Source organism: Sylvia atricapilla, chromosome 7 (assembly GCF_009819655.1).
Source record: "Sylvia atricapilla isolate bSylAtr1 chromosome 7, bSylAtr1.pri, whole genome shotgun sequence".
In the NCBI taxonomy this organism is placed as follows: domain Eukaryota; kingdom Metazoa; phylum Chordata; class Aves; order Passeriformes; family Sylviidae; genus Sylvia; species Sylvia atricapilla.
The window spans coordinates 19,499,727-19,517,192 of NC_089146.1; the positions used below are offsets into that span (position 1 = coordinate 19,499,727).

The window sequence follows — 17,466 nt, forward strand, 5'->3', positions numbered from 1 at the left end:
TTACGAGGATTGTGGTAGTGGAAGTTACTTCTGAGGTAGTGAGCATTCTGTCAACTGAAAACTCAAAAGATAAACTCTGAACTGTCTTTAAGCCCAAGGTGAGATGCTGTGCATGATGTATCAACAGCTGCAGTCCCCAAAGAAAATTTCTATGGAAAGATAAATACTAATAATTGTAAGATAAAATGGTCAGAATTGGATCTTTTTGATTAGAATCTGAACTAATACTGGAAATGAAGAATTAAAATGTTACAAGCAAACAAGAAAACCGGACAAAACTGCCAGAAATCTGCAAGAGAAATTCTTGTGGTCTGGAGAAACTGTTACAGTTAGTTACAAGCTTGTAAAAAGTTACCTTGCCAAATGCTTGAGTGTCTTTACTGTTGACATGTCTCCACTGTCTGTCATACGAGGCAGTAGGTCTTGAATTTTCGGTCCCATATTGCTTTCTTTTGGTACAAAGACAACTGTCCATACCATCTTTTTTATTTTATAATGTAAGTCAATTTCTGCTTTTCTGTGCTCAGATTTTTTATTTTTTTTGTTGATCTGTTTTGATCTGAACATGAATTGTGTTTTCCTAGTTCCTGGTTAGGAGAGTTAAAGAAGTGCATACACATATGTGCATGCATACACATACATAATTAACTCTTTTTTTGTGAGATTCAATATACTTATGACTCAGTTCTATTAGAGAAACTTTAAAATTTTGTTTGAGAAATAGAGACTTTTTCTGGAAAAAGGCATAATTGACCTTCAAAGCTCTTGTTACAACTGTACTAACATTTTCATTTCAGTTGATAGTACTTAGAATGTTCTTGTGCTTTTGGCAGAATTTGAGTCTAAAAATTTTGAGTCTAATCAGTTTTTAATCACTTTTTTTTCTGATGAAACAATTTTTATTGGCACAGGGATGTTCTAAAACTGCCTACCCTCTGAACACGCTGTTTTTTAAAATGCTGGTGCAGAGTGCTTATGAATGCTGTGTACAGGCACCTTCACAAATTCTCAGCTGTGTGGCCTTCAGAGAAGTGGAAATGCATCGAGCCCGGTGCCCATGTAAGCGACTTAGGATTTGGGCCAGTGTCAATTAAAATAGAAAGGCCATGTGGGAGGGAGTTTAAATATTACTGAGGTTACGCAAAGTGCCAAACTCCTGAAATTTGATACTCTGTTTCCTGCAGTGTCCTGTGTTCTCACTATTGTAACCCAAGTGTAACTTCACCCCTAAGCCAAGGGAAAAAGTCCTGTCCTTAGTCCTGCCCTGACTGGCTATCTTCGCCGTTCCTTACCTCCAGCGTTTTTAGACAGCCCAAACGTACCCAAGCTGCAGAGTATTCTGTGGAATGCTGTCTGACGGGACAGGTTTTCCGGGCTGGCCCCGGCCGGGATGTCCGCGGCACCTCCTGCCCGGCAGCGGGCCCCGTGCACAAATCCGCCGGCACACAGTTGTTTATTAACTGGGTCACCCACCTGCCCTTAGGCTGAAAGACATTGATATGCAGCTGCTCCGTGAAACTGGATCAGGAATAACCTGGCTGAGAGAGGTTAGCTTTTAACCTGGGCATGTTACCTGGTGCAGCACACAAGTGCCTGTGCTCTAGTGCAAGGCAGGGAGAAGACAGGAGAGCTGTGAGGGAGAGATTTAAATTGCTGTTTCTTCTTTGCTGCTGTTGAATGTCTAAAGTGACACAGATATGAAGAAGGCCCCAGTGTGTTCTCCTGGATGTTCTGCTGTGAGCTGTTTCCCTGGCAGTGTATTTTATGTGAATGCTTTTCTCTCCTGTGCGTATCATGGGTCACACAGCCAAATACATGAAGTCTGTGGAGGCTTACTATCCTGTTTGTGACAGGAGTTTTCTACAACTGCAAGTCTGAAAACAATTCTTTCCTGACTAAAATTTCATCCCTTATCTCTCCTGAGGCGCTTTCTGTTTGTTTATTTTTGTTTTGCAAAGACCCTTTGAAAGAAAAGTCATGAAAGCTGAGACACAAGGTGCCTTTGGCAATGGTTACTGTGGTAGCTCAATTGTTGGAAATGAGTTGGTGCAGGGAGGTAAAATATTCAAAGCGCTTTTAAGTTAAAGATAGTGAAGCTTATCTCAGTCAATTAGTTACATTACTAAATTATTAATGTCTGAGAAAAATAAATGAGGTGCATTTTTGCCCAGTGGTGTCAGCTGGACTTTTTGAGTCACTGTTATATTACCACTATAGGAAAATAATGAAACAGTGTAAGAAATGGAATAGTAACCAGGAGAGTTACAGTTAAGGTTTGGAATGGGTAGCTGAATTAAGAACCTGTGGCAGTAGTTTGACTTGTGTTTAAGATAACATGTCTTCTGGGAGAGGGAAATGTGCTCCACATGTCTGTCTTCTGTCTTCCACCTACTGTCTTCTAGGGGATGACAGGGAGCTATCTTGCAAATTGCTCTTATTTTTTAGTCTCACTGATTCATTTTCCAGGCGTTCTTCCTTCTGTGGTTCAGGGTTCAGAAGTTGTCTATGGAGGAGGACTTTTGACAACAGAATAAGCTAAAATGTGATTAAGGAAAAAAAAAAAAAGGAGAAAAGAAAAAAAAACTCTGTTTAAAAATCTCATTTAATAGTCACCTACAAACATCACGAGATTAAGTCCCAGTCTTTAATACATATAATTAACTTTTTTATTAGAAACCAGCTGTGATTTTGAGTGCATTGCAATAAAAAAACCCCACTTTCAAACGATTGCTAAAATGAAGTTTAAAGTTGAAAATGGCATTTGTGACAGCTTTAATCAACCTAAGTGGGACCTGCATTGTGCCTAACTTGCACAAGTGCTCTTGAGTCAGAGAGAAACACAGTCTACCGCAAAGCAGTTGCTTTTCAGGGCGGGCGGAGAGGAGGAAAAATTTTGTTAGCTGGATTGGCTTCTGGACTGGCTCCCCCTCCAGGAGCATGGGTTGGGGCTCTGTGGCTGGAGATAGAGGGGGAAAAGAAGCTTAAATTGGGGTGAGGCCAAACGCTCTGGTACAGAAGAGGCCTCATGCTCCTATGTAAAGGACTGGCGGAAGAATGAGAGTGACTGGAAAGGTGTTACAGAACAATAATGTGAAAGAGGGAATAGAAAAAGAGCTCTGCTTGAATTAGCAGATACAAGACAGTCATTCTTAATGTGTACAGCTGTGGCGTGTCATAGATGCTGTTACTTGGTAGTGCCACGTTGTGCATCTGCTGGTGACTGTGTGTTCCTCTAGTCAATGGTTTTCTGTGACTTTTGGCCTGTAATACTGCTTTTTCTCCATTTCTGTTTGATTGTGTGGCTCTGGTGTCTACCTGTCCATTCCACAGTAGCTGTGAGCCAGTACTGTTGTGCCCTTTGTTTGATAGATTCCTTCCTCCTTTCCTACCTGTTCCCATTCTACTCTTCTTATCCCTTTTGAACAGAAAATGCAGTAGATTTTGACCTTTCCTTGCATTTTGTTGTTCAACTTGTACCCACACCTTCAGCTCTTGGAGACTACTCACCCTTCATTGCTTACTTGTGAATTTGAATAATTTCTTTGCTCTTCTCAGAAGAGATGTAGCTATGCCTGTATCTCATGGCCAAACTTCCCTCATGTTCTTAGCAATAATGTTTTTTCTTGCATGCAGATCTTTAGGTAAATTGGAATGTTTTAATGCCTTGATCCATACTCTGTACATACTTTAGTTCTGTTATAGTATTTCACTTTGGAAACTAAACTTTATATTAGCAAAACTGATAGCTGGCTCTGTTGTGTTGGGCTTTGTATTTCTTACAGAAAGAAATTCAAGCAATGAGTCAGTGCAATCACCCTAATGTGGTGACCTATTACACATCTTTTGTGGTGAAGGATGAACTTTGGCTGGTTATGAAGCTATTAAGTGGGGGTAAGTTACTGGTTTTACTTGTTTAGCTGCAAGGCAATTGTAGGATCTTTTTCCTAGTGTACCACCTTTTAGTTCATTGATCTAAACTAACTAATGAGAAAGAGGTAGACACTGCATAGGATGAACCTTGAGATGCAGGCACATCAAGGAGGAATGTGCAAGCTTACAGAGTTTATATATCTGTATTGATAGGACAGGCTAAGAATTACTGAAATACAGTAGTTATATAAACAGAATTTAATTTTCATTCTGAACCCATTTATCAAAGTTCTCTATTAAGGCTGTGTAGGGAAAACTGATTAGAGTTAAGTCAATTCTTAATTCAGTGTGATCTTTTATGGAGTTTTTCTGGAATCCTCTGTATTTTTATAAAAATGCATAAATTTCTGATTTCATAATGAGTATTATTCATTCCTTAATCAAGTAAGATCCATCCTAGGCCAAGTATTACGTGTATTGCATCCTTTTTATTGCTTAAGCTAACCAAACACTCATTGCATTTTTTAGTTATGATAGTTACTGGTATAAAATTCTTATTTAGTTCTGGAAGAGGAAAAAGGAGGCTGAACTTAATGTGCTTGTAGTTTAGAAAAGAGAAGCCCCAGAATAGGACATGGTGGTCCTGGTTTTTACATGATGTTGTTTGAGATTAGTCTTGATGGCAGCAGGCTTCTTCACCATGATGATGGAAAACAAGAATGGGAAATGCTCATAACAGTTGTTGTGTTGCATTTGGTTGAATTGATCAGTTCAAGCAAAAGCAGGCATAGAGCATGAGAGAAACCAGTGATTCATGACAGGAATTTACTGTGAGCTGTCAAATAGTGCTTGGATAAAAACAAAATGTTTCCATTAAATGCCTTGAAGTGTATAATAACTGAAGTTCAATGTCAAACTATGTGTCACTGGGAATGTTACCATTTGTTTGCATTTGTCTCCTTCCAATCTTGCAGCTGCATTTTTATCATCATGAACACATGAACCGTAATCTAACCTGAATAATAAACCAAGACCTTTGCAGTACATATCTATTTAAATATGGGGTACTCCTGAATTTTTAATTTGCGGTTGCTTTGCAAGCTGTTAGCAGATCTTTCTAATGGATCATTAAGTGTTATGGTATTTTTGACAAAAAGCAGTGCTCCGTGTCTTGTTTGAGTGGGTTAGTGGAGTGCTTTATTCTAAGAGCTAGTTACATGAAGAATTTACACATAAATGCAAAGATTTAAATTGCAGTAGCATAGAAATAATAAAGAAATACAGCTTCCTAAAGAATCTGGTATAATGCTTTGTATATGCTTTTTTCCTCTCCCTCATCTATAATACAGGTTCAATGCTTGATATAATAAAGTATATTGTCAACAGAGGAGAGCACAAAAATGGTGTGCTTGAAGAACCCATAATAGCAACAATTCTTAAAGAAGTTTTGGAGGGCTTAGACTATCTCCACAGGAACGGGCAAATTCACAGGTAGGAGCATATACACAGTGAAAAAGCATTTTCAAAATTGACTATAGCTTGTTGATTCTGGTCAGGTGCAGTGGCTTGGCTAAGCAAGTTGTATTGCCTCTTTCACTTCCATAAATGTGATCAGTAATTATCAAGTGATAGTGCTTGGGCAGATGCTGTAATCTTGGTTGCAGTTTGTCACTAATATTTGGTATTTGCCTGGGTCTTTATCCTGTCTCTGTCTTCCAGTTTGAATAGGTTTGTGCTGTGATAAGAACTGTGGTCCATAGTCCTGTGCCTGCTGGTGCTCCAGATACCTAATCTGATTCTAGTTTATGCTGTGTGTTTTGTGATTTGGTTTACTTGTGTAAAATTGTGAAATGATTTTTTTCCTGGTAATCAGTAAATATCTGTTACAGCTCTACAGATCTTCTTTTATGACCACATGTGAAGGTGGGATTGGTATTGTGGAACTGCAGCTTAGTGTATATGCATCTAATGATTGCTGTATTCTGTACATTCTCTCTCCACTGATTTCCTCCCTGTAAATTGTGCAGATCCACTGGGATGGTATATACATACCAATCTGCTGTAGGAACCCAGAGGTTGTCCCCACTCTTCGATTGTTGGAAGTGTGTTCTGACCTTCCTGTTAATGTTATGGAGGTGATTTTTTCTTTTAAAGAAGGTATCTGCAGTAGGTTCTCTGTTTCAAGCGTTAGCCTATGATGAGAGAATCTTTTTTCCAAAAACCAGGTTTGCTGCAGACAGGAATCTGAGAATGGAGGTGGTACTGATGTGGACAGTAATTGTTCTTTATGTCTACGTCATATGCCTCATCTTATAAATGAATTGTCACTGATGTAAATCCAGAGCTATTTCTTCCTTTTGCAGAGAGAAAATTGAGATAAATAGAGAAATAAAGAATAGTTATCTTGACTTCTGGTCTGGAATGCCAAAGATCTGCCTTAGACCTTAATTCACAGTATTCTGTTAAGCTGATATTGTTGTGAAGGGCACATTCATGAACTTTTAAGGATAACAGGACCCTTTGTAGTTGGATTTCTGAATTCCCCTTGTCTATTCTTAAAGTACCTTAAGATAAAAAGAGAGATCTATATGATATATCTGAGGTTTCTCCTTCTCTAAACTCTGCAGAAGTCTTGTTGAAGTTGAAACACTGTGCCTTCAATTTCCCATGTACATTATAGGTGAATGCCGTGGTATAGTTCAGGGAGTGTCAGGCGTCATTTTTTAGAAGGAGATGTTTTCAAAATTATTCAGGGGTCTCGTTCTGTTGTTTCAATGTGTTCTTTTTAATATGCTTTCATTTATATACACATATATATGAGGAAACAGGTTATGTTACCTTTCAGTGGTAATATAAATTCAATAAAACTTGGAAAGGGTAATTTTCTCAAGTTGTAATTGTTATGATAGATTCTGTATGACAGTTTTAAACTGTGAATTAAGAATGAGGTGCATGTTTCTATTAAAAAAAATCCAAACCAAAACAACCACAAAGTATTCTTCTGAACATTACAGGTAAATTGTGTGTTAAATGGATATTGTTAACTCTTAAGCACATGCCAAGTTTTGAACATGTTCAATGTCAAGTAACTTTTTACCACTGTACCCTATAGCAAAATATGTCTGCTGTTCCTGAGCTTTAATAGCTTAATTGAATAGAAATGTACAGTACATTTACCTCTTTTGAAGATGTGTCTCTTCTCTGAAGAGATGGAAGAGGAGAATTCTTGGTTTACAGCTCTGAAAACTTTCAGTTTGTGCGACTATATTTTAAAAAGGTGGTAAATCAGGCTTTGAACCTAAATATTTATCTTCTTAAAAGCTATCCCTGAATTCTGCTTATTTGTGCTAGAGCTGAATTCTGGTCATTTTAAACGTGAAAATTTGTTAGAGTCTGAGGTCTGCATTCTGTTTTAATGTTGTTCAGTTACATTTTGCACATCAGCTTTCTTTTTTCTGGCTTAAATTTGAAAATGCTATCTTGTGAAACTATTCAGCATGCAATATTTATGTTTGCATAAAATATGCAGTATGTGCTTTCATGCTAACCCCTGTTTGTATGTTCTAGAGATTTGAAAGCTGGCAACATTCTTCTGGGTGAGGATGGCTCTGTACAAATAGCAGGTAATGGTGGTGGTAGAGTAATGGCTAAATAAAATAAAAAGGTAATTGCTGGTGGATCAAGGACAACTATATCAAGGGGAAAAGTTTTTCTGTTGGCTTTTAAATATTTCTTTTGGGTACCCACAAGTTGCCCAGTTTCAGATTTCGGGATTCATGATTAATGATACTTGACTCAGAAATTATTCAGTATTTCTCTGTGTCCTGTCAAATATATAAGGAAGCTTTCTAATGTCCTCTTAATGTTTCCATTTGATTCACCCATGCACCTTAAACAGCTTGCAAATGGTAGAAACTGTTAATTTCATTTTTATCTGCAAGTAATTGCAATAGTTCTTGGGGATCCAACAATATTTGTGTATGGTCCTTCATAAGGACTTTAAGTTTACTACTCACTGGAATGCATGAGATATATTTCACTGAGAATTATTTTTGGCATATCTGCCATTTGTCTGGCAGTGGTGTCTGTTGGATGCAGTTTAGCATCTTAAAGGTCTTCTGAGAGCATTGATGTGCTCTTAGTCTGTAAGAATTAAATTATTTGGTCTCATCAGAACAAGGCTCATATCCCATCTCTCAGGCTGGTATCAGATTATCAGGAAAACAGTGGGAGCAGGCAGTGATACCTGCCCCTTCCCCCAGCACACAGCTGTTACAGTTTTGCTTGTTTTATTTTGGCTGAGGTTAGGATGAAAGACACAGGAAACATAGAATTGAGTTTGGTCTTGGTTGTTTATGATATTTTGTTTATTTACAGTATTTACAACATGAACGTGCTAGCTAGAGAAAAGGGGCAAAATGGAGAGCATTTAACTTGTACTAAGGCTATTTAAGAGATAATTACCTAATACCAAAGTGACACCTTTATTATTTATGTTTTTGACACAATAGTGACTATTTGAGGTTTGCAATGTAGGGTTTTTTTACTTAATTAGAGAAAGCTACTTAAATCTGTGAAGAAGACGGAAAAAGTTGAAGAAGAACTCAGACAGCGCTTTGAATTTTCTATTTTGGCTTACACACATCACTATATATTAAAAATTTAAACTAATGTTTTTACTTTGTGAGCTCACACAATAGTATTCAAACTACACAAACAGAGCTGTATGTCACTTATGGCTCAGCCTCTAGGGTTCCAACACACTGCCAGTCCTTCCATGGTCTATAGTGGGTGACTGAGCACTGGGAACCCTTGGTTATAAAAATGGCTATAGACAGAAGTTGTAATTTTTATATAAATGATGCTTTCAAAATACTGTGTAAACATGTATTTTAAGGGGTTTAATATGCCAGTGTCAAATAATGACAAAACGACATTTTTGTGTAATTACTGGAGGTGTTTTCTTTTCAACCTGAAAATCAGGTAACAATAGGAAAGCAAGAGGGAATAAATTGAAGTCTGTAGTGAACTACTCTGTTTCAGTATAACTGGATTGTAAATAGTACAGCTGAAAATACTCTTCATATATCTGCATTCAAAAATGACAGTATTTCCGCATCCAGTGGAAACCTGCTCTTTCTTCCACTTACATGCCTACCTCTCTCATACAGCTGTCACTCATATAGTTACGGGTTAACAAAATACTGAGCCTGCCTTCTTTTCTTCTTCTTCTATTTAAGAATTTGGAAAAAGCTATTCATGTCCTGGTCTACTATTAAGTACATATTAGTGATAACTTTTCTGATTGTTTTTGGTTTGTTGAATTCCCATAAAAATTGAAATGACATATAGTGTTCTCTCTTGTTCAAATCACATTCATATTTAGTTGCTATGCAGAAGAAGCTCCTCATCTTTGAACAATAACAGATGCAAACCTTGGCACAAAGTGCATATTTGAATACCTTAAGTGACGAATCTACTGGAGTCCTTTGCAACTTTATTCAGGAAAACACATATTGAGAGGTTAACCTTGAGGATGTTTTAGTGTGGATTTCCCTGATAAAGCTATAATTTCTATTCCATAGCATTTCATGAACAATATGTTGTGGAGAGAAGGTCACCTCTGCAATGGAGAGTTTCTATAAACATGCCTTTGGGAACTGACTTTATTTCTGAAATGTGAAACTTTTGCTTTGTTATTGGTAGTTTAACAGATTTCAACTTTTCTTTTCTTTCCCAGATTTTGGTGTTAGTGCATTTTTAGCAACTGGAGGTGATGTTACTCGTAACAAAGTAAGGAAAACATTTGTTGGTACTCCCTGTTGGATGGCCCCTGAAGTAATGGAGCAGGTATTTCTAATGCTAATCAAAAATTTAAAGTGTTTTGTCTTTTAATTTTGGAACTTGAGACATTACCACCTTGGTTTTTCCTTCTGGTTCTGTTTCAGGTGCGAGGTTATGACTTCAAGGCCGATATGTGGAGTTTTGGGATAACAGCCATTGAGTTAGCAACAGGAGCAGCACCTTATCACAAATACCCTCCTATGAAAGTAACAATCACTTTGTAATTGTTAATGCTGTTAGCTGTATTATTAATGCTGCTAGATAGTTAGTACTACTTCATTTTTAATAGCAACTCAGGGTATCTAAATAGATGTATTCTGTAGAGTATTTTTTCTCTTTTACTTTCTACATTTCAAATTGGTTTTGCTGACGACACCTCATTTTTGGGTTTATTTTAGGTGTTAATGCTAACGCTTCAAAATGACCCTCCCACTTTAGAGACAGGTGTAGAGGACAAGGAGATGATGAAAAAGTATGGCAAATCCTTTAGAAAACTAATCTCATTATGCCTTCAAAAAGATCCTTCCAAAAGGTAGGTCACTATTGCCATGTAAATTGGATTATTTTTGAAAATATGTCCACTACTTTAAGTTACATAATCTTTAAGTGTATGGTTTGAACTTTGTAAATAGCAGCCTTCAGTCACCTTCATCTGGGGAGAAGAAATTGCCTCTTTACTGTCCTTAACTTTATTTTTCCTGATTGTTTACCTAATGCATTTATACTTAAACACAGTATTGAATTAAACACTGATTAAACAAAAGTCCTTGCTCTACATCTTAATTTCTTATCTGAAGCAAGATATAAATCTTGATACTGTGCACAAGTTGAACAAGATTGCTCAGATTGAGCAGCAGAATAGTTGGTAACCAAATATGTCATTCTCTTGGCCTTTAAAAGAAATCAAAAAGAAATAATTTTGTGTGGATTTTTCTCATTTGTTTTTAACTGGGATATTTCCAGAGAAAATTACTTACTGAGATGTATTTATTTTTTTTAATGTAAAGTTAGGGGCTCCAAGTTTGTTGAATTTTCCTCATGTTTATGTAGGGAATTGCATGCCATGGTCTTTGCTGTTTGTTCCTTATTGCTATGTTTTTTTAAATTGCCAAGGTGATGAAAGTATTAAATATCTATTCCAAAACCACTGTTGAGGTCCCAAGTTCCCTGAATGATTAGTTTATTTATTCATTTTTATGAATATAGAGACCCATTTTTGCAGGCTTTTTTTGCTGAAGAATTGTAGGAAGCACATTCTAATTAGCACTATTTCCTAACGTATTTAGTATATCACTGTTTTCTAGAGTTTCAGAGCTACTATTTTTGAGGAAAGGTTGTTCTGAGAGAGCAATCCTGATTGTGTGTGTCAGTTATGGTGTGTACTTCCTGCTGTAATGTTAGCCTAAGTCCAGGATATGATTGTTAGGCGTCAAATTGAAAAGTTGACACCAGGAATACTAGAGAACAAGTATAATTAAGAAAAAATACTGTGGCCACATCTTCATTCTTGAAATACTTCAAAAATTTTGTTTCACTCAAAGATCATTTCTGTACTGCTGTCAGGTTCTTGAACCTGTTACCCTTTTTGGTCTTAGTAGCAAGTTCAGATGCTTTAAGCTTAGTGCTGCAGTTTGGCTGCTTACAGATAATAATAATAATAATAATAGTAATGGATAATCAAGCTCTTGATAATCAAGCTTCTTTTAGTTTCCAATATCTAACAATTTTCAGGGCAACAGTACAGTGGTATGAAGTAATGAGTACTAAATAAAATGAGTTTTCCTTGTCTCCTTGGATACATAATGCTGAGTTACCTGATGTGTGGTAAAGGCATCCGTGTTGAAACATTGGTGTTTAAGGTACTTATTTAGATTTATACATTTATTAAAACACATGCAATACCTTCATACTCAGGATTGCCTTGAATGGAACAATTAGACCAGCAAATAGATGTTCAAATAGAAACAGATATAGAGCAATTATTTTTATACTGGGAGGTCATCACTATTTTCCATATTTCTTACAATCCAGGGTGTAATTTTGCACAGAGATCCCTCAAGTAGCTGTCATGTCAGTTGTGGGAGAAACCCTTGCTCTTTGTGGCAAATTCTAGGACTGACATTGCACTGCTGTTGTCTCAGACTATGATGTTCTTATTTCGGGGATCTCTGTGGGTATTTCTCCCCAGTGCCAAGGATGCTGCTCACAATCCTCAGCTGCAACTCATTGCCACAGCTTGTGTGGAAAGACAGGGCCAGAAAGCATGCCCAGAGCAGCTCAGAAGTGTCTGGCATAATTAATGGTAGAGGAATAGAGAACACTTGTTTAGATAAAATTTTACTAAAATATTGCTTTTAAATGTGTATAGTCCTGTAATGAGATGTGATGGTACTGTACTTTGAGAACTTTAAAATTTTGGCACAGAAGCTGATTTTTCTTTTAAATAGTTTTCCCTTTTTGCTCATCCAAGATATATGTATGGAGTACTACTGAGTCTGGTGGTCTCCACAGGGCCCCTAATCAGAACTCCTTTATTGTAGAGCTTGGTGCTTTGGGAGTGAAGAAAAAGACATGCTCCATGGAGCCTACTGCCTGTATCTAAATGGAATTCTTTTTGTTAATGTCAAGAATTGTTTCATTATTTCTTGCAGGTGTGAACTGATACATACATACAGACTATTTACTACTCCTCTTTAGCTCACTTAGTTTACAGATCTGTCCTCAAAGAAATAAACTAGGTCAGATTTTTGGGGTTTTTTTGAGGGTGAGATTTTCCAAATAGAAACCTTCTCGCTGTTTTACCTGGTTTGTTCTATATTCAGTCTCTTGCTGGAATTCAAATGGCAAACTAGAGCAAGAGTTGCTTCTGTTTATTTAGAAATTATGAGTCTTGAAGATTTTGACTTCCCTCAATTTAGCTGTGTCAAAATTAGTCCTGGATGGTGGTGTGGGCTCCAGATGGAAATGATGGAGGATTGTGTCTCATCCCAAGAGATGCTTTGCTTTCTCTCCAGAGTCTGCCTCAGTACCAGTGTGGTGCTAGTGGCTTTGGCTGGATAAGTAGCTTTTTGGGTCCCTGACACTAGGGGGACAAAGCCTGCTGTTGGAATCACTGCTGTGAGATTGTGGTTATCTCTTGGAAATGCTGCAACAGACTTAAACAAAGCTGCAAGTGAAAATGAAGTGTGTCACTTTGTACCTTACAACTCTTGTTTTGATTTGTATTTGTCTGTTTGGAAGATGATCCTGATGGCTCTCTTTGGTTTCTGCATCATGTTAATAGTGTCAGTTTAGTTTCTTGAGAATATCTGCTGACATCAAAGAGGTAAAAGAATACCAATAGGAGGTACTGATGCTGCTGTATGGAAAATGTAATTATGCTTTTATTGCTGTGGATCAAAGTTTTAGTTGTATTTGTAGAGGCATTTGGGGAAGAAAGCAATACCTGCCTTTCTTTTTTAGTCTTTTTTTTTGGTTTTTTAAAGGTTAAATGCATTTGTGTTGAATAAAAAACGGGTAAAATTCACAGCTTAAGAGACTGATTTTTTTTTCTCTCTTTTTTGGTATTTTTGCAATAGAGAGGCTTAATTTTTTTTCATGTGTGGTAAGTGAGTTTGTGTGAATTAATTCAGTAGCTTTTATCATTCATTCCCCATTCATACAGTACTAATTCAAAAGTATTAGAGACGTACCATTTAACTAACGTCTTGTACTGTATTCACTGAGAGGGGTCTTTGTTTTCTGTTCTAATTTATTATTGATCTTTCAGGCCCACAGCAGCAGAACTTTTAAAATGCAAATTTTTCCAGAAAGCCAAGGTAAAACGTTTAACCCTATGAGTAAATTTTGCTCTGCCTTAAAATCTATGTGAAATTTCTTCTTTCCTTGTATTTATTTTTAACTTAACAAATGTTGGTTTTGCAGAATAGAGAATACCTGATTGAAAAGCTTCTCACTAGAACACCTAATATAGCACAAAGGGCAAAAAAGGTGAGTGTATTCACCTACTTTTCTTTACTGGTGTGGAGTATAAAGCAGGGACTCCACAGTTGCTTTACATTTTTAGTTGAATGACTGAGCCATACTTTTAATGTAGTCCTTCAAAGATAGTGAGTGTTGAATGAATGTTTTTTGCAGCCATGCTTTCTCTAGGAAGCCCTAAGGCATTTTACTTCCTTTCTTGCCTTGTCAAAATGATACATCATGTTTGTCATACTTGATAAGACTTTTTCTCACTTCCTCTTGGAAAGCTACAGGTGAAGTAGTTGTGGGGAAAAAGGTGACCTGCAAACATATATGTTCATCAAATGCACAATTCATATCTTCATTAATCACCTAGGGAAAGGATGAAGATACTTTAAATGGTATTTATTGACAACTGCCTGGTTCTTTGGATTATTTCAAATATTATTCCCAAAAAGTCAGGTTGAAACTCTGCGAGAGTGCTGCTGAGTTTTTCAGACCAGTGGAGCCTTATTCCACGGGTGACAGAGTTAAACCCACGGCTGTGGCACATGCTGGTATTTCTGTGGTGCCTTTGGCACTTGCATAAATGAACTTACCAAGTCATGTGCAGCAGGAAAAAAAAAAATAGTAACTCCTAACAGGTAAGTATTGTAAAATCTTTAAATATGCAGCAAACTGCTGTTCATAAGAGCTAAGAAACAGGAATGAATGTTCATAAGAGCTAAGAAATAGACTCCTGTTTGTTGGGTGTGAAAAATTATTGAACTCCCTTTTCCCTTTCTGTTGTGACTTAATTCACTGTGTCTTCAGAGGTGCCACCTCAGAGGCTGCTGGGCTTCTGCAGGTGACACAGGAGTGTGCTGAGTCCAGCCTTCTAAAAGCAGGCTTGCTGGGGGCATATTTTGAGGAGGGCATTTCAGAAAAGGGGCTGTTTCAGCCTTTGTTGGCACATCAGTTCAGCTGCAGCTACCCTGACCGGCACTTGTGCAATTTTCTGTTGTCTTTGGGAGTATTGGTTTGGTGTAATTCTATTCAGTTCTGCACTGAACTATTCTGACAGCTGGTGGCTCACACTTGGAAGAGACAGTCAGCAAGATCTGAGTGTTCAAGTTCCTTCGAATCTTCTTCATATGGAAATAACTTTGGGACCTCGTTGACGGTGGGCTCTGGGAGGCCGGAGTAGGAAGGGCTGCTGAGGAGGGTTTGTGGCAGGATGCTGTGCTGAGCCGGTTCGCGAGGGGAGAGGAGGAGTTCAGGGTTTGGCCGTGTGGTGGCAGCAATGCCCGAATAAAGCACGATCCAGCGCAGCAGACCCGGCCCCGGGTTTTCGCTTTCCGCGCAGGAGGCATTCAGACCTGTGCTGGTACCAGCCGGGCTCCGGACAGCGTGTGACAGACTCCCCCAGCTGGATCCCCGGTCAGCTCTAGGCGCTGCCTGGTCACTCATGCGTGCAGGTAGACTTTATGTTTCTTTAGATAACATAGAACTTGGAGTTGCAGAAGGAATGCGGAATAGCCTCCCTTACACCACCAGAAATAATTTTTTGAATTACCTTTTTGAAAATTCTTTCTAATTTGAAAGAGGTATAAATCTTAAGAAATTAAAGCTATACAGTGGTGCAGAGAAATGAATACGTCTTTAATTACATCACAAATGGAAAAATATTTGAGTTTTAGCTACTGAAAATGCTAAATTATTTATATTTTAAAAGAACACAATATTAAAATTCATTGGGGATTTAAAGTTTAATTCACTTGTTAGAACTGTGCATGTAGGTGCTGTTTTAAGACACCATAAAATATAAATGTACTTTAATAATAAAACTGGGGTTTTGTTTAAAAAGCTTGTGTAAGTCGAGTTTGGTTACTTAAACATTAACATGTAAAATGTCTAAGAGGTTGCTCTGAGAAGAAGTAGCCCCTGTAATTGAAAAGCTAATATCACTAGGGCAATAGATAGGAAGGAGCTGGTGTCATCACTGCTTAAATTATCTTCTGTGGCGCTTGGTGTAAAATGCCTATGACTAATGATCTGTAGCACCACTGCTAGTACAGATGTCGGATCTGCCCTGTGGTAATCTAATTTTTCTTCCATTTACCACATGTATAATTGCTTTGCCTTGTTTCCCAGAACTCCAGCCTCAGTTTAGCTTTAACTTTAAATTCTTCTCTCTTGACATAGTGTTCCCATATTTTGCTTCTGCCTTTATAGGTTATACTTGGTATCTGTTTTTTTCTAAATATGAGTTCGGGACTGTTTGTGAAATCCTGAAAGCAGGTACGCAGGTCTTGTGTGTGTGAGGAAAACATCTAGTGCTGTAGAGACATATCCTGCTTTAAATCCCAATTTGATAATTGAGCAATGTCTTCCCTGTGTGTTTAAAATACTGTTTAACATTAGAGTTGTAAGCTACGTGTTTGTGCATATGTTCCCCCGTTCCACTGTTTCATTTGCTTTTAATTCTGCTAAATTTTAAATCCTGTCTTTCTTCCTTGCCCTAGCCTAGTAATTAAGGACAATGCTGAACCACATACTCAGGAGGACCATGTCCTGCCTCTTCCTCTGCAGGACCTGGTTAGATATATATTGGTACTGATCCACGGGAATGAGTGTTACCCCATGCAACTTCTTACTGGCAGTTCTGGGTTTCACTGATGGGACTGCTCATCTGTAGAGCACTGCTGGTATCAAGAAGAGCTGGAGAAAGGCTGTGAGGAATGGTCCAAGCTCAGTGTGGTAACCAGGGACATACTCTGGAGCCACACTTTTGTCAGTGATATAAATGTAGGAGGCCTGACACCTCGTGCCTCTGCCTGGCTGGATGATGTGATGGTAGAGCAGCCTGCCCTGTCCTGCTTGAATGAGGGCTGTGTGCAGTGCTGGCATAAAACAGCCCACCAGGAGTTTACATATACTATTTATTAACACATGCTGAGTTAGTTTTCATTTTGAACTGAACACTTTGTTTCATTTTTGATTAGGATTGCTATACTGGAATAGAGCAATTTGAAATTTGAAACAGCTTTTAGAGTTCCACAGTCAGTTTTCAAATCTTGTCACACTAAAAAATTAATTGTTACTGTAAGTACTCTGTATGCCCAAAGGGCCTGGGTCAATTTTATGGTTTTATAATCCTATTTTTTAAATTTTTAAAATCTCCTGCATGACTGCCACTTCTACAAAGTGAACAGGGAAAAACATGTATCTGCATTTCATTTTACTGCTGTCTGAAGTGCTGCTAGTAAAAAAACATCTGAGCAATAATTGGGCTTGAATTCTATTTTTGGAATGGTGGTATTGCATTGTGATCTTAATAGAAGCTTTTTTTAGAGCTGAGAGTTGCATGTTAGTGGGAAAAACCTGTGACAGCATGAAGAGATGATTAGTGTGAGCGATACCAGTTTTTATTATACTTTGCTAAAAAGGCCTTTATGGATGGATTGGAATTCTACCTGCTCAGTACAGCTATTTTAAAGTAATGGTCATGTTTCATTAGATAAGATATCATCAATCCCCTGCATTTAATAACAAAAATATCATTATATCTCAGATTTCCTGGACAGCTATGACAGCATGATTGCACCTCAGCAAGACATACATGTGCAGCCCTTCCTTGCTTCAGTAATGGATTTAATCTGATGGATATATCTCACCAGTGATGTATGTTAGAACAGCTGAACTCCAGCTGAGTTGAAAAGCAGGGAGCAACATGAACCTGAGCTCGGATTGTTTGTATAATTGTGTATTAACTTTTCTTTACAGTTCAAGAAGAGCTTATTTACATAA

General features: G+C 37.7%; 1 protein-coding gene across 1 annotated transcript in view; it reads left to right on the forward strand.

Moving 5' to 3' along the window:
• Positions 1-17,466, forward strand: part of STK39 (serine/threonine kinase 39) — an 83,528-nt gene that overhangs the window by 19,408 nt on the left and 46,654 nt on the right. The window contains exons 3-10 of the mRNA XM_066322864.1: positions 3,783-3,891; positions 5,220-5,361; positions 7,438-7,493; positions 9,611-9,720; positions 9,819-9,920; positions 10,113-10,246; positions 13,484-13,532; positions 13,639-13,704. Of these exons, the coding sequence (XP_066178961.1) occupies positions 3,783-3,891; positions 5,220-5,361; positions 7,438-7,493; positions 9,611-9,720; positions 9,819-9,920; positions 10,113-10,246; positions 13,484-13,532; positions 13,639-13,704 (768 nt within the window). The remainder of the gene's footprint in view (positions 1-3,782; positions 3,892-5,219; positions 5,362-7,437; positions 7,494-9,610; positions 9,721-9,818; positions 9,921-10,112; positions 10,247-13,483; positions 13,533-13,638; positions 13,705-17,466) is intronic.